The 23,101-nt window shown below is 45.3% G+C and overlaps 2 protein-coding genes across 7 annotated transcripts; both read right to left on the bottom strand.

Annotated features, from left to right (window-relative positions):
- Positions 1 to 700: 700 nt before the first annotated feature.
- Exo5 (exonuclease 5) lies at positions 701 to 3,029 on the bottom strand. 4 transcript variants are annotated; one of them, XM_036178737.1, is made up of 3 exons: positions 2,911 to 3,029; positions 1,955 to 2,139; positions 701 to 1,858 (listed from the first exon to the last, which is right to left on the bottom strand). In XM_036178737.1, the coding sequence occupies exons 2-3, from the start codon at positions 2,123 to 2,125 to the stop codon at positions 1,004 to 1,006; spliced, it is 1,026 nt and encodes a 341-aa protein (XP_036034630.1). In that variant the 5' UTR covers positions 2,126 to 2,139; positions 2,911 to 3,029; the 3' UTR covers positions 701 to 1,003. The 4 variants fall into 4 exon arrangements, with proteins under 4 accessions (XP_036034630.1, XP_036034628.1, XP_036034627.1 ...); XM_036178735.1 differs by having other exon boundaries at positions 703 to 2,134; XM_036178734.1 differs by having other exon boundaries at positions 703 to 2,139.
- Positions 3,030 to 9,065: 6,036 nt separating this feature from the next.
- LOC118578676 (zinc finger protein 69 homolog) lies at positions 9,066 to 22,770 on the bottom strand. Of its 3 annotated transcripts, XM_036179823.1 has the most exons (6): positions 22,158 to 22,770; positions 20,035 to 20,290; positions 18,458 to 18,543; positions 13,973 to 14,099; positions 13,100 to 13,195; positions 9,066 to 10,277 (listed from the first exon to the last, which is right to left on the bottom strand). In XM_036179823.1, exons 2-6 carry the CDS (start codon positions 20,159 to 20,161, stop codon positions 9,160 to 9,162), a joined length of 1,554 nt encoding a protein of 517 aa, XP_036035716.1. In that variant the 5' UTR covers positions 20,162 to 20,290; positions 22,158 to 22,770; the 3' UTR covers positions 9,066 to 9,159. The 3 variants fall into 3 exon arrangements, with proteins under 3 accessions (XP_036035716.1, XP_036035717.1, XP_036035715.1); XM_036179824.1 differs by lacking the exons at positions 20,035 to 20,290; positions 22,158 to 22,770 and having other exon boundaries at positions 9,066 to 9,878; positions 10,119 to 10,277; positions 18,458 to 18,922; XM_036179822.1 differs by lacking the exons at positions 20,035 to 20,290; positions 22,158 to 22,770 and having other exon boundaries at positions 18,458 to 18,922.
- Positions 22,771 to 23,101: the final 331 nt, after the last annotated feature.

Here is a 23,101-nt window from a genome sequence, read left to right on the forward strand (position 1 = left end):
TAGGGTTTGCTCTCCCCACTCCAATGTGTTTTAATCCTTCCAGCAGTGGCCTGTCAACTCTAGGAGGGATGAGGCCTCAAGTCTTCAGGCTGTGAGATCTGGCCTCCTACATGACTAGTATCTTAAAGAGACAGGCTGTAATCTAACTCTCCCATTACATTTTCCTTTAAATGTTTGTTTTCTACTTTATGAAAAAGGATGTCCTGCTGCATGGATGTTTTTAGACTTACCCTTTTACCTACTGTGTTGCTAAGATTCATGGATATTGCTACATGTCATTGCGGATCATGTTTTGGTTGTTACATAACTTTAATCACCTGATGATGGGCATCAGGATAGTTTCTAGGTTTTTGTATTTGTGAAAGTATTTTTTTTCATATTTCCTATTGTACATTGAATTTCCCTTGGCATACGCCCAGGAGTGGTAGTGCTGGATTATATAATGTGTGAATACTGTTATTTCATATGTATTTTTCATCTAATATTTTCACTTCTATGACTTCTTGCATCATCTCTTTGAGAATAGTATGCTTATTTTAAATTCTTGGTCTGCTTATTCTATTAGCTCTATTTCTAAAATGTTTATTATGCATGAACTTAACAGATTGTGCTACTATACAATTATGTATACTAGTCTTTAAAGGACTGAGATCAGCAAACACACAAACATCAATTCAACAGTTCTAGAGAGCATTTCATTTTTATTATGAAAAATGTAAAAAAAAATCAGAACTCAAATAATTTTGAGAAAACAGTGATTAGTGAAGGATACCTTGCTACAGACACGATGTATCTTTGCAATTCATCTCAAAGCTCCAAGGTCACTATAACCCCAAATCTCTCCATTCTTTCCCGATCCTTGGCCCTGGGTTGGAATGTTTTTAAAGGTCACAGGCATAAAAATAAAAACTTTATCCATGAAAGCCAAGCTGAGAGACAGGTCCTTTTACACAAGTATATTAAGATCAGAAATGATCAACATTTCTGAAAGTGTATCTTCTGTTCATTTCAACTCCTTGGCTTTGGGCTCCAACCAAGAGCTCAGCGCTCCACGGCCCCTCCTCCACTCACAGACGTCTACATAGTCACAGGTCCGACACTTCCATGCCTCTTCCACATCAACGCCTTGAGGATCTCGGTGGCCCATCCAGTAGGCCACATAATGCTGCACCTTGCTCTTCACTTCTTTCTCTTCAAAGGCTACAATCTCTGTGCCCAACACAGTGGCAGTCTCTTGATGGATATACTCGAGTTTTAGGGTATCAATAGCTGGGAGATCAGACAGTGTAAGAGACAAGAAAACCAGGTCCATGAGGTCACCCAAAGACTTCACAGAGAAGCCTCCTTGTCGGGCATGACTCAGCACTGAAGGCCCCAGTGGCTTGTCTAGACACAATTTTGTATGGTGGATTAGGCTTGCAGGACTCACTTTCCCTTGTACCATGGCATCAAAGATGTATTTGTATAGGCTAACTTGAAAACAGTCTTTCTTTTTCTGAGCGGACAGAGGGAGCACTGGGCGCCTTCTTGTCTTGAGTTCGGCCAGCTCCAGTTCCCCCTTGGATGTGTAGTGCAACTCATCAATCACTCCAACAAGAAATACTCCCTCCACTTCCCCAAACACAGGAAACTCTCTGATGCGCCCTTCTGACTGTAGGGTAGGAATCATTGATAGGATGTTCAGGAACTTAATTGCCCAGGCATCTTCTTTAGTGGTGACGGAGACAGTCACAAGATCATGAAGTTCTAGTTCTTTTGCTAGGTGGATGCTGGCACCACTGTCCAAAGCAGCTGCCTTCTCAGGTGTCAGAAAACCAGGGAGTTCCTTTCCATATACCATTTGCAATTCGCACCAGTTCTGAGAACACAGGTCAGTGACATATAAATATTTCAAGTGGAATCTCTCCATGGGTGACAAGACATCCAACCCATGTTTCCAGTTCTGCAAGCTTACAGGTTTGTCATCCTTCCCAGGGAGTTCAGAAGAAGGGCCGGGCTTGCTAAGTGAAACAGTTGATTCTTTGGCTTCTTCCAGGTCCAGAAGTTCTACCAACTCCGAGTCACTCAAGTCCGAGAACCCCGAGGCTTCTGCTGATGCGGTCTCCTCTTCCCCAGTCTCAGCCATGGTGCAATTCTAGACTGAACAAGGAGGGAGCTAAATAATGTACCAAACATCGTCAAAAACTCGAAAATTCCAGTGAGACTAAAAGAATCATGGTATTGGCTGACTGATGCATCCACTGGTTGCAGTACTGGGAAGTGAATCCGGGGCCTTAATGCGTGGTGGACAAGTGCTCTACTTCTAAACTACAACCCCAGCACTAAGAAGCCAATTTACTTATGACTAATTAATAGTTCCAAAGAGTTACACACAGGTACGCTTTATAAAATGAGTCTTTGCATTTATCATCCATCCATCCACGTCTGCTTTTTGTTTTCTCTTCGAGAGAGAATCCTGGTCATTCCACAGGGTAAGTAAGTGGTGCCACTAAGTTATAATCATAGCCCGGCAGGATTTTTTTGAGACTAGAACTACTTTTGTTTTATTCATGGATCAGCCACTAACATATTGTGGATGACTTTAGGCAAATCTTACTTTTCTTGGCCTTGGTTTCATTGAGGTTGGCCTATTTTACTTCAAAACTCTACAGATTTGGAATATTATTTCACCATCTTTAATGACTATAGGTCTTGAGATATATTAATGATGAGCATTATTAACATATCTCTTAGTGAATTGTAATGTACACTTACCAGCCATGAGTGGCAGGGCCTGCCTGTATCCCCGGCACATAGGAGGTGGAAGTAGGAGGCATCAGAGTTCAAGGTCTCACAGCTACACAGACAAGCTGTCCTGCTTGGGCTACATTAGCCCATTTCTCAAAACAACAGCAAAAATGAAAAACTTACCCTTATGACCTTATAAATGATCTTCTTTATACAAACTTGTTTTAGCCCCACACTGGTGCTTGTCACTATTTCAGGCTGGCTTCGAACTCACAGAGATCCACCTGCCTCTGCCTCCCAAGTGCTGGGATTAAAGGTGTGCAACATCACTGCCAGGCTAGCCTAGACATTCTCATGCTGAAAAAAAAATTCAGAAAGGAAGATGACACAATGTACTGTTGACATGTGATGACTTGTCAACATCATCTTAGTGCCTGGACCAGCATTTTCAGATAGACCATAGATGAATTAGAAAGCTACTACAGCATCCATAAAATGACTCATTTTATACACTTTTAAAAAAGGCTTCTGACTTCTTTTTGAAGGGGAGGGGGGCTCGAGACAGGATTTGGATCCCTGGCTGTCCTAGAACTCATTCTGTAGACCAGATTGAACTCAAACTCAGAGATCCACCTGCCTCTGCCTTTGCTGATATTAACAGCATGCACCCTCCTGGCATACTTCTTTAAAAAGATACATACATATATATTAGTATCACTATTAAATATATGTGAACATATATGTTTAAAAAGTGCATAGGTATAGCTAAAAATTATTAGGTGAAAAAGAATGAGATGATCAGAAAATACCAGATCAGTGTCAAGAGTCCACAGATTTTTAATCTAATCCTGCAACATCCAGTAGAATTTGCTAGGGTGCTACTTGTTTCTTGAATAATCCTGGGCACATTAAATTTTTTTTTCTGGGGGCTGGAGAGATGGAACAGTGGTTAAGAGCATTGGCTGCTATTCCAGAGGATAGGAGTTCAATTCCCAGAATCCACATGACAGTTCACAACTGTCTGTAACTCCAGTTCCAGGGGATCCAACACTCTCTTTTGGTTTCCCTGGGCACACAAGTAGCACACTTACATATATGCAGGTAAAACATTCAATAAAAATTCAACATAAAAAAAATAAATAAATAAAAACAGGTAGGGGTATGAGGGATGAGAAAAGACTGAGAAAAGAATATCTTTTAAAAAAAAATTCTGGGAGCTGGAGAGATGGCTTGGAGGTTAAGAGCACTGACTGCTCTTCCAGAGGTCCTGAGTTCAATTCCCAGCAACCACATGGTGGCTCACAACCACCTGTAATGAGATCTGGCGCCCTCTTCTGGCCTGCAGACATATATGCTGTATACATAATAAATGAATAAATCTTTAAAAAAAAAAAAATTCTGATGCTCAGGAGGTGGTGGCGCACGCCTTTTAACCGCATTACTCAGAAGGCAGAAGCAGGCAGATCTCTGTGAGTTTGAAGCCAGTCTGGTCTACAAGAGTTAAGTTCCAGGACAGCTAAGGCTGTTACACAGAGAAACTCTTGTCTCGAAAAACCAACCGCCCCACACCCCGCGCCAAAAACAAACAAACAACAAACTTCTGATGCCACTGGGACACCGGCCCATCTTTAAAATGTGGAACTGGTAAACTAATCCTTCCATGTCCAATCAGCTAAAACACCGTACACACAAACGCAGCTTTCCTCTCTCTTTCAAAGGAAGTGATGAATCTATGTATCTACTCGCTCAGAAAAGTGGTAACTTCACGAGAGCAGGACTCACCTGGGCCTTAGCTGATTTCCCTCCTCACAGGGAAGGGCGCATATTAAAACGGCAAAGCGAGGGAAGATGGACCTGACCACTCATTCCCTCACATCACCGTGTTTCTACTTGAGACACACTGCAGGGGCAGCTGCCTACCATAAGTCCTCCTAGGCCTGGCTTCTCCAGGCAAGGTCTCCAAAACTTCTTCCCGTTCCCCAGAAGGCAACCCCTGCACTTGGCGCTCACTGCCGACCCCAGGTTCCCAGCGGCAGCCCGAGGTCCGAGGCCCTGCCTCGCCGATGGGTTCCGGCTTCCCGCCACTGCCTTTGTCCACTGCGTCGGGACTCGTTCCAGGCCTTCCAGGCGTGTGCTTTCCACTCAGCCCCAGTACCCCCTGGTGTGCCCCACGCACCCTCAAGTGTACTGAGCCCACGCGCCAGGACTCTATCGGGCCCGGATCAAAATACTATTAGGAAGCTTGCACCGGGGGCGGGCCCGAACGGGAGGGTCCCTCACCACCACCACAGTCCCAGAATTCCTGGCGGCGGTTCGAGGACCGCCCCTTTTCAGAGCCGCCCCCCCCCCCTGCACCCCCTTTCCGGTGTCTTGAGACTAGAGATGAGCGGGGTATTTAAAACCTGCTACAGCTGCATCTGCCGCCGTGTCTAGTGTCTTTTAGCCCAGAAGGTTCTAGCTGTCACTGTCCGGTCTCTTGCCACCGCTGATGAGAGGAAGGTCTTGGCGGTCACCCTGGCTGTTCCCAGTGCAGCTGGATTCTGACACCCTTGGACCCCGAATCCGGATCTTAGCCTCTGGCACCAGCTTTCCCCGCTTAAGGGAACGAACTCTAGCTTCAAAGACGCTGGCGCTCCTGTTGTCAGGGCCCTCGGGTTTTTCATTCCTTTTATTGGCCTCCAATTGGGATATTCCTGCCTCTGTTTTATCCGTGCTGGGAGTACAGGCATTGTGCCCCTATGCCCAGATTCTTTCTTTCTTAAGATTTTTCCCCCCGGAGCTCAGGACCGAACCCAGTTTATTTTTTTTAAATAAAGTGTATTATATTATTCTCTGATCTGTGGAAGGACAAATGGATGCCAAAGAACTTGGGCAGAAAAAAAAGAGGAAATTGCACAGGTGAGGACTAAAGCCAACGAAATACTAGAGTCAGTGTGGCGGGGCAAAGAGGGAAGCCTCCTCCTTTGGCACTGTTGAAGAGCGGACCCAGAGAAATTAATTTCCCAGTATCCATGCTGGAGGAAGGGAAGTAGCATCGTGCCATCCAGAGGAGGACTTGCCTCTCGGGAGGAGACTTCACATGGTTTTACCACTTATCAGACCACACACTCTGCAGGAAATACTAGCTGAGACAATGGGCAGGGCCACACAGCTTAGTTGTGCATCTCTCTTGGCCTCTTTAAACCTAAACTTCCGAGGGCATGACGTCACACACTTTTAATCCCAGCACGGGATTACAGCCAGGGCCAGACAGAGAAACCCTGTCTCCAAAAACCAAAATAAATAAACGTAAACCGCATGTTAGGACCCCAAAGATGGTCTTGGGAATCATTAGACCTCTGTTCCTCTTTCCAAAGCACGAACCCCCGCCCCCTGCTCTCTCTCTTTTCTCTGTAACAGCCCTGGCTGTCCTGCCTCCCAAGTGCTGGGATTAAAGGCGTGTGCCACCACCACCTGGCTTCTCCGCTTCTTTCTTTAAGGGGATATGGAAGGTTAGTGGCCAAGCTTAGCCTGATAACGCTACCAGAGCTCAGCATAAGGCCTCAAGAAAATCCAGTAATATGACTGGATATTTGGGGACCACAAAATCTTTATGACAAAGCCAAAGTATGTTTGGGTGGGAATAGTACCAATGGTTCTGCACTTAGATAAGATGGCCTTTTTCTCCACTTAATCATAAATAACTGATGGATTTTAAGCAATAATGATTGGGTGTGTGTTTTAGTATGTCATTGTAGCAGCATATGAGTGCAGATTTGCTAGAGTAGTGGTCTCAACCTTCCTAATGCTGTGACTTTTTACACAGTTCCTCATATTGTGGTGACCCCAACCATAAAACTATTTTTTTTTTTTTTGAGCTGAAGATCGAACCCAGGGCCTTGTGCTCGCTAGGCAAGCGCTCTACCACTGAGCTAAATCCCCAACCCCATAAAAGTATTTTCATTGCTACTTCATAACTGTTAATTTTGCTACTGTTATGAATTATAATGTAAATATCTGATATGTGCCCCCTGTGAAAGGGTCGTTAGATGCCCCCCCCCATGGGTCACAACCCATAGGTTGAGAACTACTGTGCTGGAGGCAGATCAGCTGATGACTAAGCAGTTAGGAAGTGCTAAGAACTTGAAAGCTGACCTGACCTAGACAGTAGTAAACCGAGGCTGTCCTAGAACAGTACTTTGGACTCACCGGGGGAGGTAATGGCTCAGAACAAGTTCTGGCTGAAGAGTTGGATCCATGGTGGTACAACTATCTGAGTTAAGGAATACAGACCTTACTGAAAAGATAGCAAAAGGTTCCAACATGTCAAGTTTGAAGCAATTATGGAATAATCAATATCCACAGTGAACGTATGTTGGAGCTCAGGAGACTTGTAAGATGGAGGTGGAAATTGAAGTGTAAAAGGGCAGTAAGACCAATTGACCTAGTGTATGGCACAGAAGAGAATGCTGAGAGTCTCAGGGAAAACAGTCACAGAGGAGTGACTCTAGGTGGTAACCGCCATCAAGCAGGTACTGGCTACAGACAAGGCAAGGGGCAGCTTAGGGGCTATACTCACTCCAGGATAGGTAAGATTTAAGCTCAACACAAAACTGTAGTTACTTTGAGATCTTCTAAGCTCAATTTCAAGGTTAATGCTTTTTAAAATTACCTGTGTGTGTGTGTGTGTGTGTGTGCGCGCGCGCGCGTGTACATGCGCATGTCTGAGTCTGTAAATTTAAATGTGGTACTGACAAAGGCTAGAGGTATTAGATAGCCCTGGAATTGGGAGTTACATGGAGTTGTGAGTGGCCTGAGGTGAATGCTGGAAGCCAAACGTGGGTCCTTTGCAATAGCAGCATAAACTCTGAATGGCTGAACCATCTCTCCAGCCCCAACTGCAAAGTTGAGTGTGAATTTCATGTTGTAATGTCAAGTTTGGACATCTCTGCAAACTTAAGACCTCTAGGGGGAAACTGGCTATACTCAGCAGGGTTTGAGTTGAGCCTCATGGCATAAGCCTGTAATCTCAGCTACTCAGAATACTAAGATAGAAGCACCATGAGTTTGGGGCTAGCCTGGGCAACTCAGTGAGTCTAGTCTTAAAACTTTAAAAAAAGAAAAAAAGGGGGGCTGGAGAGATGGCTCAGAGGTTAAGAGCACTGGCTGCTCTTCCAGAGGTCCTGAGTTCAATTCCCAGCACCACATGGTGGCTCACAACCATCTGTAATGAGATCTGGCTCCCTCTTCTGTGTACATAATAAATAAATAAATCTTTTATTTAAAAAAAAATAGGGCTGGAGAGATGGCTCAGAGGTTAAGAGCATTGACTGTTCATCCAGAGGTCCTGAGTTCAATTCCCAGCACCACATGGTGGCTCACAACATCTATGAAGAGACCTGATGCCCTCTTCTGGCCTGCAAGCCTACAAGCAGACAGAACACTGTATATGTAATAAATAAAATAAATCTTTAAAAAAATAAATTAATTAAAAAAGAAAAAAAAAGCTAAAGGACTGAGATGTTCCTTAGTTGGAAGGGTGATTGTCAGGCATACAGAGCTCTGAGATCAGTCCCCAGCACTGCATCAACAAAGTGTGGTAGCCCACGTTTGTAATTCCTGACCATAAGAGACAGAGGCAAGAGAGATCGTAAGTTCAAGGCCATTCTTGACTACATCATAAGTGTGAGGTCAGCCTTGGGAAAGAAAGACTGTCTCAGAAAAGGGAAGAAAAAGTTGATGCTGCTGCTTAGTGGTAGCACTTGCCAATCATGCATGATGTCCTAGATTGAATTCAGTAGTGTAAATCAATGAACTGTTCAAAAGAGCACAGGTGTTTAAGCAGCTGGTATAAGAAGCTTGGAGAAACGATGGTCGAATCTGTGACTCTAATAAAAGGACATGGGTCATGCTTTAGAATTAGTGTGTGTGCCTAGCACATATGGAGGTGGGAGCAGTTTGTGGAGACCAGCTCTCTCCTACCACACAGAGCCCAAGGTCAAAATCAGGTAGGTTACCATGCTTAGGGGCAAGTGCCTTTACCTGCTGAGCCACTTCCCCAGCCTAGGTGATAATATTTGAAACAGTAGTTCCCAAACTGAATCCATAAAGAAATACTTTTTTAATCTACCAGAAATGAGAAAAAAATTGTGAATTTTTCATAATGCTGAATTTATCATTTTGCAAACGTGTCAGACAGTAGTAATCAATAGTAGCATTTATTTACAATATTGGTAAAATAAAAAGCTGCAGGGTTGGGGATTTAGCTTAGTGGTAGAGCGCTTGCCTAGCAAGCGCAAGGCCCTGGGTTTGATCCTCAGCTCAAAAAAAAAAAAAAAAAAAAAAAAAAAAAAAGCTGCCATTAACTTCTCAAATTTATCTGAGTCCTGAAATTTTAAAGTTTAGAATCACCAATTTAGAGTTGCTTTTGTTCTCACGGCCTGTTATCATTTTTTATGCATTATCTTGAAAAGAGTTCCTCCTGTGTATTTTATGGTGTCGGCTCAGTGATGAATTGTAGCTGAAGGACTTCCCACATTCATTACATTCATAAGGTTTTTCCCCGGTGTGACGTCTCTGGTGTTTCTTATAGGATGAATCGTGCCTGTAGGCTTTCCCACAACGGTTACATTCATAGGCTTTCACTCCGGTGTGAACAGTTTTGTGGTTGCTAAGGTGTATCCTTTGCCTAAAGGCTTTCCCACACTCCTTACATTTGTAGGGTCTCTCACCAGTGTGGATTCGCTGGTGATGTGTGAGATATGCCCTATGACTAAACGTTTTACAGCAGGAAGTGCACGCATAGGGCTTCTCCCCAGTGTGAATTCTTACGTGTTCACTGAGGTGTCTAAGCTGTCGGAAAGTTTTCCCACATTCACTGCAGCTAAAGGGTTTCTCTCCAGAATGAGTCCTCAAGTGTTGGACCAAGCTGATGTTCTGGCTGAAGGCTCTCTGACATTTATCACAGACGAACGGTTTCTCTCCAGTGTGAATTCTATGATGCTGGTTGAGCGATGAGCGATGCCTGAAGGTTTTGCCACACTCCTCACATCCATAGGGCTTCTCTCCAGTGTGGATTCGCTGGTGTGTAGTAAGAGAGGCACTCTGACTAAAGGCCCGTCCACATTCCTTACATCTGAAGGGTTTCTCACCAGTGTGAATTCGCATGTGCTCTGTAAGGTGAATAGGTTGTTTGAACATTTTTTCACATATATTACACCCATACAACCTGGCTCCTATGCAGCTCATTGGATGGTTAGTTGAATCTAATTTACATTTGTTCCTCCTCCTCCTAGCTGGGTTGTATTTATGGTGCTTCTGCTCTAAAATAACATTGGAACACTCAAGGTATTCCCCGAATTTGTGCACTTCTTGGTGTCCCTTTTCGTGGGTCAAAACAACTCGCCTCCCACCTTTCCTACGGGTTTCCTGGTGCCTTTCTAATGTCTTATCGCAGCTGGAGGCTTTTCTCAATGTAGAACAAACAGTGTCCTCCTCCATGAGCCTTTCCATCATGGTGCTTAGAGAGAACTTGAGGGAAGTGTCATTCTCTGCAGCTGACTTCTTGGTTTCTGGAAAAAAAAAAAAAAAAAAAAGGAATTCAAATAACTCATTCATTATGCTTTGAAAAAAACTCAACCACTGGGGCTGGAGAGATGGCTCAGCAGTTAAGAACACTTGACTGCTTGCTCTTCCAGAGGTCCTGAGTTCAATTCCCAACAACTACATGGTGGCTCACAATCATCTGTAATGGGATCAGATTCCTTCTGGTGTGCGTGAAGACAGAGCACTCATACACATAATATATAAAGGAAACTTATAAGAAACCCAGAATGGCTGCTGCTGCTGTGTTTGAGGTTAATGTCCTTTAAAATTCTGATTAGTTGTTTTAGTTTTTAAATTTTATATTTAATTTTTTGAGACTCAATGGGAAGATTAATTATAATAATTAGAATGCACACAATACATGTACAAAACTGTCAAAAAACCAAACTCCATAAAAAAATGTTTTAAATTCTGGCTAGTTTTCTTACTTAGCAATTCATTCTTACTTAGCAGCTCATTACACTATTCCTAACTAATATTTCAGGTGACATGTTTGTATTCATGAAAGGTATAATTTCCTCTAAGTTCTTTTTTATTTTTATTTTGTTATTGGTTTTTGGTTTTATGAGACAGGGTTTCTCTGTGTAGCTCTGGTGGTCCTGGAACTCACTCTATAGACCAGGCTGGCCTTGAACTCAGAGTTCCACCTGCCTCTGCCTCCCCAAATGCTGGGATTAAAGGTGTGCGCCACCACAGAGGCAATAACAAAGTTTGAGTTTAGTAGGCCCTTGGTTCTGGTCCTGGGTAGGAGGGAGATGACAGGGAGAAGCCATCTGTGCACCCCATCCAAAGCTGAGGGAAAAGAAAGTAAGACTGAATTGTGAATTTGGAATTTTGCTATTTCACTGAATTAAAAATTAACTACTTGTTTATTGGAGGTTTTGTTTTTTTAAGACGGGGTCTCAAGTACCCCGGGCTGGCCTCACTCCTCGTACATAGACGAGTATGATTGCAGGGCCTGGCCCTCTTGGACCACAGTGGCTGGCTCACGTATCAAAGCCCTCTACAAGGTCACCTTTTTTTTTTTTAAGATTTATTTATTTATTCATTCATCCATTTATTTATTATGTATTCATTCATTTATTTATTTACTATGTATACAGTATATATGCCTGTAGGCCAGAAGAGTGCACCAGATCTCATTATAAATGGTTGTGAGCCACCATGTGGTTGCTGGGAATTGAACTCAGGACCTCTGGAAGAACAGTCAGTGCTCTTAAGCTCTGAGCCATCTCTCCAGCCCCTACAAGGTCCCTTTTAAGAGTCCATCAAGACACAGGCTGAAAACCAAAGCCACAGCAGCCTTCCTCTTTTTCTTCTCATTGCCCGCTTTGTGGTCCTGGCGTGTGCAGGCCGTTTCCTGCCCCACAGCCTGTGTAAGTCTCAGCATTATCAGTGACGGATGATAAAACGCAGCAGGATGCACAAGCAACTATTATTTAGAACAGGGAAAACAAAGTGGCTCACTACTTACGATCATTATGAATATTAATTCTGGAATATCAAAGCAGGGTGTGGTGGCTCTTGCCTTGCAATCTCAATATTTAGGAAGCTGAGGCAGGAGGATCACCTTGAGTTTGAGGCCAGCCTGGGCTACATAGTAATAATATACTGTTTCAAAATGCCTGAAAACAATGAATAAAAGTTTAAAGATATGTCAAGATAGAAATGTTCAAAGTAAAGTGTTACTAACTTAGTGGCAATAAACAAAATATAATTCTAAAAATATATCATCTATAGTAGCAAGTGCAGGATTTCATGACAAATCTGACATAGGATCTGTAATACGTGTAAGACCTTCATGGAGAAAATCCTGAGCCTTTTTCCTTTTTGAGGCAGAGTCTCATGTAAACCAGGATTGGCTTTGAATTCCTGACCCTTCTGCTACTACCTCCTACCTCCTAAATGCCACAGTAGAGGTGATACAAACGCTGTGGTCAACACGCACATATCCGTATCTGTCCATGCACATCGGCGAGTGACGCCTCTAAAGCAGCCAGGTCATGGGGCAGCGCTGCCGGGTCATGGGGCAGCCGCACCTTCATCTGATGAGGCACACCGAACTGCCTCTCAGTCCGTTTCACTGCTTTGCATGCCAGTTAGCTTGAGAGTTCTCAGAACTCAGCATTTTTCCCAACACTTTAATATTACTGCATTATTTCTTTTAACTTTCCTGATTATTTGTGAGAGAAAAGCTTTTAATAATTATTTAAATTACATATTTGTGTGTGCACACATATCACAGCACACGTGGACAGAGGTCAGAGGATAACTTTCAGGAAGTCAGTTCTCTCCTGTCACATTGTGGGTTCCAGGGGTCACATTCAGGGCTTTAGTCATGGCGGCAAGGACCTTGATCTGCGGAGCTGTCTAGACAACCCTCTTGCAGGACTTTTTATGAAGAAAATTACATACATGAGTTAAAAGGAGAATCAAAACTATAAAATTATAGTGGGAAAAGGAGAAATAAAAGCAAAAGAGAAAAGGAGCTGTGCAGTGTGATTTGGCACTGAAAAAAGACCACTTCAAAGAGACAGCAAACGTCTATAAGACGTTTCATGTCAGTGGACCTGGTCCTGTGAGGGGATCCGACTTAACTCGAATGAGGACGAGACTTCTCTCCCTTCTAATTGCGGAGACTCGCCAAGGCTTGGGAAGGAAAGGAACAATGGGGAGGCGTGAAGTGAGACCTAGCACAGGCCCTGCCAGCGCCCTGAGCCTTCCCCACAGCCTAGAGACCCCAGCACCTGGCCTCCCTACCCACAGGGCTCATCTACCCTGGTCTCACCGAGAACGGGATCCTCTGGGCCTTGACTGTCTGCCATCCATGGTCCTTCCCCTTTCTCCAACTGGGAGATCACATGAGGCTTGGAGAGTCGATACCCTGCTCAGAGAGCGAACGAAGAACTATGAAGGTTGACGCTGCTGTTTAAGAACCGCCCCAGAGTTTTGGTCCCAGAGTTTTGGTCCAGCTTTTCGTTATTCAGGGTTCTGATAACCAACAGGGTTACACCTTTCTTTCCTAGCTCTACCAAATAAAGTTGTCCCTTAAAGAAGTCATCAGATATGCCCTGGCATGGTCTTCAAAGGAACATCTCTAATACAGAACCCACAGTCAAAACCCAGTGAACCCCTGACATCAACAGTTTACCAACATGGCTCTCATAATGGATAGGTTTGTGGAGGAAAGCTGGCATGGTGGTTAATTTTTTAATTTTCAACTTGACACAACCTTTAATCACCCAAGATTCTTTTTTTATGTGTAATCTTTTAAGCTTTTTTAAATTGATTGTTCGTGGATTTTCTGAGAAGATTCTTAATTGAAGAACTGTCTAGATCAAGTTGGTGTGGAAATCTGTCATAATTAATGAGAGAAGACCTCAGTCCACTGTGGGTGGCACCATTCCCCAGTCTGGGGCTTTGGACTACGCAACAGTAGAGAAAGCTAGCTGAGAGCAAGCAAGCAAAGATGTATTCCAGCCTTTGCTCTTTGAAGCAGATGTGATGCTTAAGTTCTTGCCTCAACCTCCCCAAAATAATGGACTAGAACTAAAATCAAGAGACAATAAACATTCTCTTCCCTGAGTTGCTTTTTTTTTGGGGGGGGAGGGGTTTAATCACAGTAGCAGAGATGAAATGAGGAAGGCTGGTTGGTCCTCACCCACGGACACCAGGTTTCTGTAGTTCTCCAGCATCACCTCCCGATACAAATCCTGGTACGCAGGAGCCAGTTGTCCCCACTCCTCCTGGGAGAAGTCCACAGCTATGTCCTTGAACGTCAACACTCCCTGGAATGTCAAACAGTCGGTGTGAGCCAGTCCACCCCAGGCAGCCTCAGGAGCTCTGGCAGCATTCTAAGAGGGATTCCACAGCAGTTTCGCCCAGAGTAGCTGCTGGGTCTGTCCAGAGACTGCTATAAACAACCAAGAATATAGGACCGAAGAAAATATGAGAAGGTGAGAAGCCAGTGAGAGAGGAGGTGATCGCCTCTGGGGCGCTGTGAAAGTAGTGAAGGCACTGTTTGGCCCGAGGCAGATTCAGTGGGGGAGGGTCATGTGGGAATCGGAGGGAAGCAGATTCTAGAATGGTCCCAAAGGCCTCAGCCTGAACATCTGTCTCAGGAACAAGAACAGCATGGATGGAGGCAGCTTTAGGACAGGGGAGAAGAGGAGATGAGAGCAGAGGCGAGCGGGTGGGGGAAGGAAGTGCTTTTGCCTTCACACTCAGTGTCCCTAATACCTACGCATCTGTTTGTTTTCCTTGAAAGAAGTTTAAACTAGCATACACTGTGTTAGGTTTCGCTGTGGCATTTTAAAACAAAATCTGGCTCCCCAGCCTTCTTTGGCCTGGTGCCCCTGAAGCCCGCTTGGGCCCTTCCATGCCCACCCGCAGCCTCCTTCCCACGGTCCGTCACCCTGTGTCGCTGTCCTTCTCACCTCCTTACTGCTTCCCACACTTCCCTATCCACACCCAGACATGCAGACATTCTTCGTGAGGATCCACACAGGAGAGACCATGTGGTATTAGTCTTTCTGAGTCTGCTCCCCTGACTTTATACAACTCCCAGATCCATCCACTGTCCTGAAAATGTCACGACTCCATTTTTCTTTACAGCTTGATAAAGTTCCATTGTGTGCAGACCACATTTGCATTAGCCATCAAATGCAGTGGTAAGTGTCTCTGGTCCCACCTGGCCCCGAGGTCCTGCAGCCACTTATAAAAAAATTACTCAGAGGCTTAAATTAATTTCCAACGGTATGGCCTATGGCAGGCGTCTTGCTAGCTAGCTCTTTCATCTTAAATTAACCCATTTCTGTTCATCTATGTATCACCACGTGTTCCGTGGCTCTACCTCATCCTATTACGTGCTGCTTCTTGTATGGTGCTTTGGCATCTCTCCCACTCTCCTTTCACTGTCTCTCTAGGATTTTCCCACCTTCCATCCTGCCCTGCCATAGGCCAAGGCAGCTTTATTTATTGACCAATCAGAGCAACATATATTCACAGTGTACAGAAAGACATCCCACAGAATCCACAGGCTGATGGGCAGCTCGGCTGTTCCATGTCTTGCCACTGTGAATAGTACAGCAGTAAGTATGATGTGCAGAGTGTCTTTGTGGTAGAATACAGAGCCCTCTGGTATGTGTCCAGGAGTGGTATAATGCAATCACATATGGAAGTCTTATTTGAATTTTTTTGAGAAAACTCCATACTGACTTCCATAATGGCTGTGTTCGCAAGCAGTGAGTAAGGGTTCCTTCCCTCTACATCCTCACCAGCATTTGTTGCCTCTTTTCTTGATGACAGCCATTCTGACTTCGGTGAGATGGAATCTCAAAGTCACCTGCTTATTTGTTTTTGTTTTGTAAGGTTTATTTATGTATATGAGTCTTTTTCCTACATGTATGCATGTGGACCACGTGTGTGCCTGGCGCACTAGGAGGTTAGGAGAGTGCATTGGATCCCAGGAACTGGAGTTACATACAGATGGTTAGGAGCCATGGGTGGGAGCTGGGAACTGAACCCAGGTCTTTTGCAAGAGCAGCAAATGTCACTGTCACTTAAGGTAGACTGGAGTGTCAGAGACAAGGTCGGGGAGCTGGATTCACAGGACTGCACCACCATAGGACTTTTAAAAAGTAGCCAAAACTCATTATAAGACCAAAATGGAACCCTGAAAAAAGTATTCGATCCCAAAGCAAGTGTAGAAGATGAACAAAGGAATAAATACAAACAGGACCGAGAAAGAAGCCACCACATCATCACAACGTGTGAGCGGACTAAACCAGCATGCACCAGCTACGTAAGGCCACACTGGAGACAGGCTCAAAGGGAACATGGCTCTGTGCAAACAAAAGGGGGAAAACTGGAGAGCCAAGTTAAAGTGGGCTGCAGACAAAGGCACACTGCTAGACTTTAAAACAGGGCCTCTCAACCTGTGGGCCGCATACCAGATACATTAGGATTCATAGCAGTAGCAAAACCACAGTTGTGAAATAGCAACAAAAATTAATTTTATGGTTGGAGGTCACTACAACATAAGGAAGTGTATTAAAGGGTTGCAGCATTAGGAAGGTTAAGAACCACTGCTTTAAAAAGAAGCGCACTTCAGATAAGACTGAGTGGGTTCAGGGTGGGATGCCTGTAATCAGATGGCTAGTGCGTAATGCTAAGAAGGTCTGTTTAAGGAGACAGCCCAAGGCCAGGCAGGGTTGTGCACAATTTTAATCCCAGCACTCAGGAGGCAGAGGCAGGCGATCTTTGTGAGTCTGAGGCCAGCCTGGCCAACAGAGTGAGTTCCAGGACAGCCAGGGCTACGTAGAGAGATCCTGTCTCAAAAACAACAACGAAAAAGACAGTCCAAAGTGTGTGTTCAGACAGGAGCAACTTCAAAGGAAGCAAAAGTGATTTTCCTCAAGCCCAAATTTCAATAGAACCTATTTTCTTCTAAATAATACTACTAATTAATAGTAAACAAGGGCTGGAGAGATGGCTCAGCCGTTAAAGGCTAGGCTCACAACCAAAAATAATAAACAAAACTGTCAGAACTAAAGAGACAGACAGAAAACAAAAAACAAAAAACAAAAAAAAACCCCACAAGACAAAAACAAGCCACTAAATTTTGCATCTCATATTTTCACTTCTGTAAAAAAAATAAATAAAAAATAAATAAAAAATTGTTGTTGTTTTTGTTTTTTGAGACAGGGTTTCTATGTATAGCCCTGGCTGTCCTGGAACTTGCTCTGTAGACCAGGCTGGCGTTGAAGTCAAAGATCCATCTTCCTCTTAAAGGCATGTGCCACCATGCCTAGCTTACAGGCAATTTTGAGGCATCCAACATGGATGTTAGGACCAAACTCAGGTCCTCTGCAAGAGCAGTGCATGCTTTTAATCACTGAGCCATCTCTCCAGGCCTCCAAAAATCTCCTGGTAAATATTTTTTTTTAAGATTTATTTCTCTACTGTGTGTGTGTGTGTGTGTGTGTGTGTGTGTGTGTGTGTGTGTGTGTGTACCTGAGTGTATGTATGTACACCATGTACATGCAGGTGCCCATGAGGTCAGAGGCATTGGATCCAACTGGAGTTGAAGTTATAGGTGGTTATGAGCTACCTGATGTGAATGCTGGGAATCAACCTGAGTCCTCTGTAAGAGCAGCAAGTGCTCTTTACCACTGAGCCATCTCTCCAGCCCCTGTAAGTATTTCTTTATACCTATTCTAGAATTTCCTTCTGTCCCAACAAAACTTCTATCAGGCAGTGATGACCTACTTCTGACACAATTCCCCAAATGGTTCTGGATTCTCTTGTTTCCTACTCACCTGAGAAAGGTGTAGTCTATGTGGCCTGGCCACTTTTTTCTCTATTCACCTTTCATGTGGCTGTTTTTAATGCTATACCAATGGTCACAGTCATGCACACAGATCACTAGGAACCTTGGAACGTACTTCTCACTTAGACATTTAATGGTTATGATTTATGTTAGAAACTGCTTTTCTAATCTGTTGTGTATGTACATGTGTGTAGCATATTTACACGTGTGCAGGTGTGTGCACCTGTGTTTGCAGAGGTGGAACATAAGGAGGACATTGGGTTTCTCCATCACATCACTCTCTGCCTTATTCCGTTGAGGCAGAGTTTCTCTCTGAACCTCAAGCTTGGTTTCTTCAGCTAAGCTGGCAAACGGCAAGCCACAGAGGTCCTTTATCTCCAACCCTCAGCACTGGGGTTACAAGCACACCCAGACTGTTATGCCGAGGCTGGGATTGGAACTCAGGTCTTCACCAGTATGTAGCAAGCACTCCTAGCCATGGAGCCCTCCCTACAACACTTTGGTTATTTTACTGATAAACTGGTTATGTTTGTCTTAGACGCCAAGTGATTCTGTCGGTTTGGAGCTGGGGTGGAGCAGTATCACTCTCTTTGCTTTCTACCCTGATATTAGGACAATGTCCATTTCTGATGAAGTCACTATAAAAATGGACACTGCCACCACCACAGAATTCTAATTATTTATATGTAAGGAACTTGTAAGGGACTCCCAGATTGAATTATTGGTCTTAACCTACTTCTACTTCTCAAAAAGACAGTTTACATCTCTAAAATCTAAGAAGGAATGTGAGGGAAATTAGAGGCAACTCCACCACACCTGGGATTCCGCTGCAGGGACGCTGGGGCTCACTCCATCCGATAAACATTCTCGTTGGCTCCCATCAGTACCATGGGATATTGGAGCTGTAGAAGGAGAAAAAGCATGAGGTGTGTGCCTTCCCAGATCACCAAACAGAAAAACTGCCCCCAGCCCCACTGGCATGGGCTCCTTCCCCACACACTCACAAAGCACATGTAGCCTTGGCTGTCCTGGAGCTTGAGACCTGCCTGCCTCCGCCTCGGCCCCCTGAGCACCAGAACTTAAGCTTTCCAGACCACACGGGGCTTGCTCTTTACTTTTTAGACAGGGTCTCACTCTGTCACTCAGGCTGGCCTCAGCCACCCACTCAGCTTGGCACCACATTCTTAACCTTTGATTAGGCTGAGCATTCCCCACTCTATGGTTCACTCTGTGACCCACTCCTTAAGGGACAAATTTTTCTATCCTTTCTCCAATTTAAAAAAAAAACAAACTAAGATACTCTTCTAGACCTGATTCAGTGGTATCTGTCTTGGGAAAATGTCTTAGTACATGCGATCAGAGGATGGCTTCCTGCCCACTCAATGCCAAAGAACTCTTTTAAGGCTATCTGCTACTGTTTTCATCTCTGTGTGTCTACCTCATCAATGAATACTAAGCATTCAAGATAATTATTCAGGCCAGATATGGTGGCACACACCTCTGATCCCTGCAACCAGGAGGTGGAAGCAGGAGGGTAGAGAGTTCAAGACCAGGCTCTGCTACATAGCAAGTTGGAGGTCAGGCTGGGCTACATGAGAGACGCTGACAAAACACCAACAAAGAGAGGTAATTATTCTTTTCTCATCTGTTAAGATGTTTAGCCAAAGCCCCTTGGCTAGGGCATAAAAACAACAACAAAGCAAAACAACTGAATACAAAGCATCATGGATGTGAATGAAGAGATCACATGAAACACTTGTCTTAAAGGAGGTGACAATGGGGCTGGAGAGATGGCTCAGCGGTTACGGCTGCTCTCCCAGAGGTCCTGAGTCCAATTCCCAGCAACCCCATGCTGGCTCCCAACCATCTGGAATGAGATCTGGCACCATCTGGAATGAGGTCTGGCGCCCCCTTCTGGCAGAAGGTGTACATGCAGACAGAACACTATAATAAATAAATCTTAAAAACAACAACAAAAAGGAATTGAGAACTTAGGAGAAATGACAGCAGTCAGACATTTCGATCCTGCCACTCAGAGGAAGACGATCACAAAAAGATTAATACTGTCAAAGACACTGACTAGAGTCCAGATGCCCAGGAGCTTTGCAGAAAGCCTGAGACTCGGGACAGTCTTTGATTCTCGGGTCCCGAGTCAGATCCCCACACTCAGGAACCTGGTGGCGGGGGTAGGGAGGGGGTGTGGTGAGGGTGGGGTGGTAGCCTGTGGCCGGCCCATCTTCCTGTTGTATATTGTATCTGGGGACGGGAAATGTAAGTGGTGCGTAGTAAAAGTCACTAGGAGCCCAGCATTTCCTTCACAAATATCCCAACCCCCAAATCAATCATGCACCCCACATAGACCTTCTTATCTCCCACTTTCAGGCTGTTCTCACCTTCTCCTTCAAACATTTTTGTCACATCTTCCCACAGGGGCACCCCCTCCTTGGTCTTCCCAGGATGGTTCAACTTCACCCAGGTGCTGGCCTCAGTGGACAGGGTCATCAGGAGCTGCTGAGGCATGATGGCACCCACCTAACTGGGGGTGGCAGCTTCTGCTGGGGAAACTGCTGGAACTTTTGATGACAGGCTTCCTAGGTGTAGGGTCCTCCTCGGATGGTAAGCTTCTACCCACCAAAGTTTGTTGAGACCCTGAAACATTAGAGACCAACGTAACCTGAAGAACTCTGGAAACAGACAACAGACGGTGTTTCTTTGGGAGACAGTCCTGGGAGCTGGTTTGAGACCTTTGTTCGTTCTCTCTCTCTCTCTCTCTCTCTCTCTCTGTGTGTGTGTGTGTGTGTGTGTCTCTGTCTCTGTCTGTCTGTCTCTCTTCCTTCTTTCTTTTTGGTTTTCAAGACAGAGTTTCTTTGTGTAGCTCTGGCTGTCCTCTAACTCATTCTATAGACCAGGCTGTCCTAGAACTCACAGAGATCCACCTGCCTCTCCCTCCTGAGTGCTGGGACTAAAGGCATGCACCACCACTGCCCGGCTAAAAACTTTATTCATTTATTTGTCTGTGTGCTTGTGTCCCGGTGCCAGGTGGAGGTCACAGGACAACTTATGGGAGTCCATTTTCTCCTTCTACCACGTGGGTCTCAGGGACTGGACTCAGGTTGGAAGTCGTGGCAGGTGCCCTTCCCTACTTAGAGAGGTGCAATCCAGCCGGGTGGTGGTGGCGCATGTCTTTAAACCCAGAACTCTGTGAGTTCCAGGACAGCCTGTCTCTAAAAGACCCCAAAAGAGAGGAAAAAAAAAAAAAAAAAGAAAAAGAAAAAGAAAAGAAAGGCATGATCCAGAGCACCCATCATACAGCCAAAAGTCCAGAAATGTATTTATAACTGCAAAAAGGCCTATAAGATTTGGCATCGATATTGAAATAACAGTGTCCTGGATATAGAGGTACCCTTCAACTCCAAACACTGTACAGATACAGAGACAAGCACCCAAAAATGTACAAATGTCCACACACTCTGACCTGACTTTCTACCTCGTAAGTTGCATGCTCCTTCTGCCTGCTTACATATTTGGAGTCAAGAAAAAATCTTTGACGTCAGAACCCTGCGACCTGTACATAAAGCTCTAAAGCATTTCAAGTCCAGGCTTCTGTTTCCCCCGTCTATAAAACGTGGATGGTAACTGTACTGCACAGGAATGCGGTGTTGAGACAATGTTAGTCTTCAGCAAACTCTAAGTTAACAATTAAAACCTTTTCATTTTAAAGCTATACAATAGCACTATCTTAATTTTTAAAAATTTACATGTGCTTATTTATGGGAAGGGGTGTGGAAGTCACACAACTTTTGAGTCGATTCTCTGTTTCCACCAGGATTGAACTCAGGGCATTAGACTTGGCTGCAAAAGCCTTTACCGGCTAAGCCATCTTCGCAAGCCCCATAGCATCATTTTTTAAAGTTATTTAAAGTTCAGTTTGAGTATCTCAGTTGATAAAACAATCCACACAGTTGCATTTTGACACAGCAAACAGCAACCACGCACCCAAGATGCCCAGCAGCCGGAGAAATGAATCCTCCTTTCATAAATAATTAAAACTGACGGAGGGGTACGTGCTCCCATGGAACTCGAATGGAAAAAATACGGTATGTCAAGTACAACCAAAACCATTGCAGAACTGACCTTAGCAGCAAATTTGGAAACAACCCAAACCCCATCATCTGCATCGTCCATTCAGCGACAAATAGTTGCTGATACCGGAGATCAAGTCCAGGGGATCTGAGAGCCCAAAATCAGCTCCCCTCATCCCCCGGGGATTGGGCAGCTCTTTGAAGTCTGGGGGAGGGGAGGGAAAGGTGAATGACTGAGTGTCCAAAGAGACCGGGAGCTGGTAGAAATAGCCCGGAATACGTAAAAAGTCTCGTTACTAAGTGCAGAAACTTTCAGCTGTTCCTTCCGAAGCAGCTGACAATCACAGAAGCTTGCTGGAACCCATCCTTGGAACCTCGCAGCTAGCCAGTCACCCCGACCAGCCCTCGGTCCGGCAGCGGGGCTGCCTACTCACCGGAGGAGATCTGGAGCAGTCCCGGGCGGCGCGGATCGGTTCCCGCCAGCCTTTCACGCTCACACCGCGGCGCCCAGCGCGCACCGAGGCTTCCGTGGGGACCCAGGGTACCGTCGGCCTCCGGACTGGATACCAGCTTCTCCCGCTTCTCCCCCGCTGCACCCGGGAGCCTACCCGAGCATCTCCTGCTCCAGCCGAGGACGCCCGGCGCCGCTGCGGTCCAGATGCCAGAGTGCGGCCGTCTCACCCCGCCCCTAAGGCCCCTGCGCGGGCCCAGCACCTCCACTCGGGACCCGCCCACCCCACGCCGCCCGCGCCGGCGCCCTGCCCGTGGCTCCGCCCTCCCGGCTGCCTCGCGACCCAGATCCCGGAAGCCGGAAGCCGCGGGTGACTCCTCGAGCCAGGGGCGGTGCCCAGCGGAGCCACCGGCGCCTGCTCAGGCTCTCCGGGGCCGGGTACCCCGGCCGGTTTTCCTGGGGAAGCCGCTTCTCCGTCATTCTTTCATTCTTCTTCGGGCTTCAGGATGCAGCCTTAAATAGCATGCAGTTCCTGCCTTCTCCTAACCTCATTCTGGTCAAATCGATAAGTAGAAAAGTAAATAGACGACAACCCAAATGGCAACAGGGGCCTAGAAAACAATAAACTTAAAAAAAAAAATCCGGGGTATATATTTTTAATGTCGCTAAAGGCATGCATTAGGTTGCTAAGGCTGCCTTAAAAAAAAAAAAAAAAAAAAACAACCGCATACCGGGTGGCTTAAACAATAGAATGTGTTTTCTCACGGTCTTGGAGGCTAGGGCCCCTTTCTTCCCATATCCTCACGGGATGTCTCCTGTGTGCCTGCCGTTGGGGGAAGCGCCTGGTGCCTCTAGGACCCAAGTTCCTCTTAAAAGTCGCCAGTTCCTCGGTGCCGCATTTTGACTTACCTCTTTAAGGTTAGTCAA

The sequence above is a fragment of the Onychomys torridus genome, chromosome 2, assembly GCF_903995425.1.
Source record: "Onychomys torridus chromosome 2, mOncTor1.1, whole genome shotgun sequence".
Lineage (NCBI taxonomy): Eukaryota > Metazoa > Chordata > Mammalia > Rodentia > Cricetidae > Onychomys > Onychomys torridus.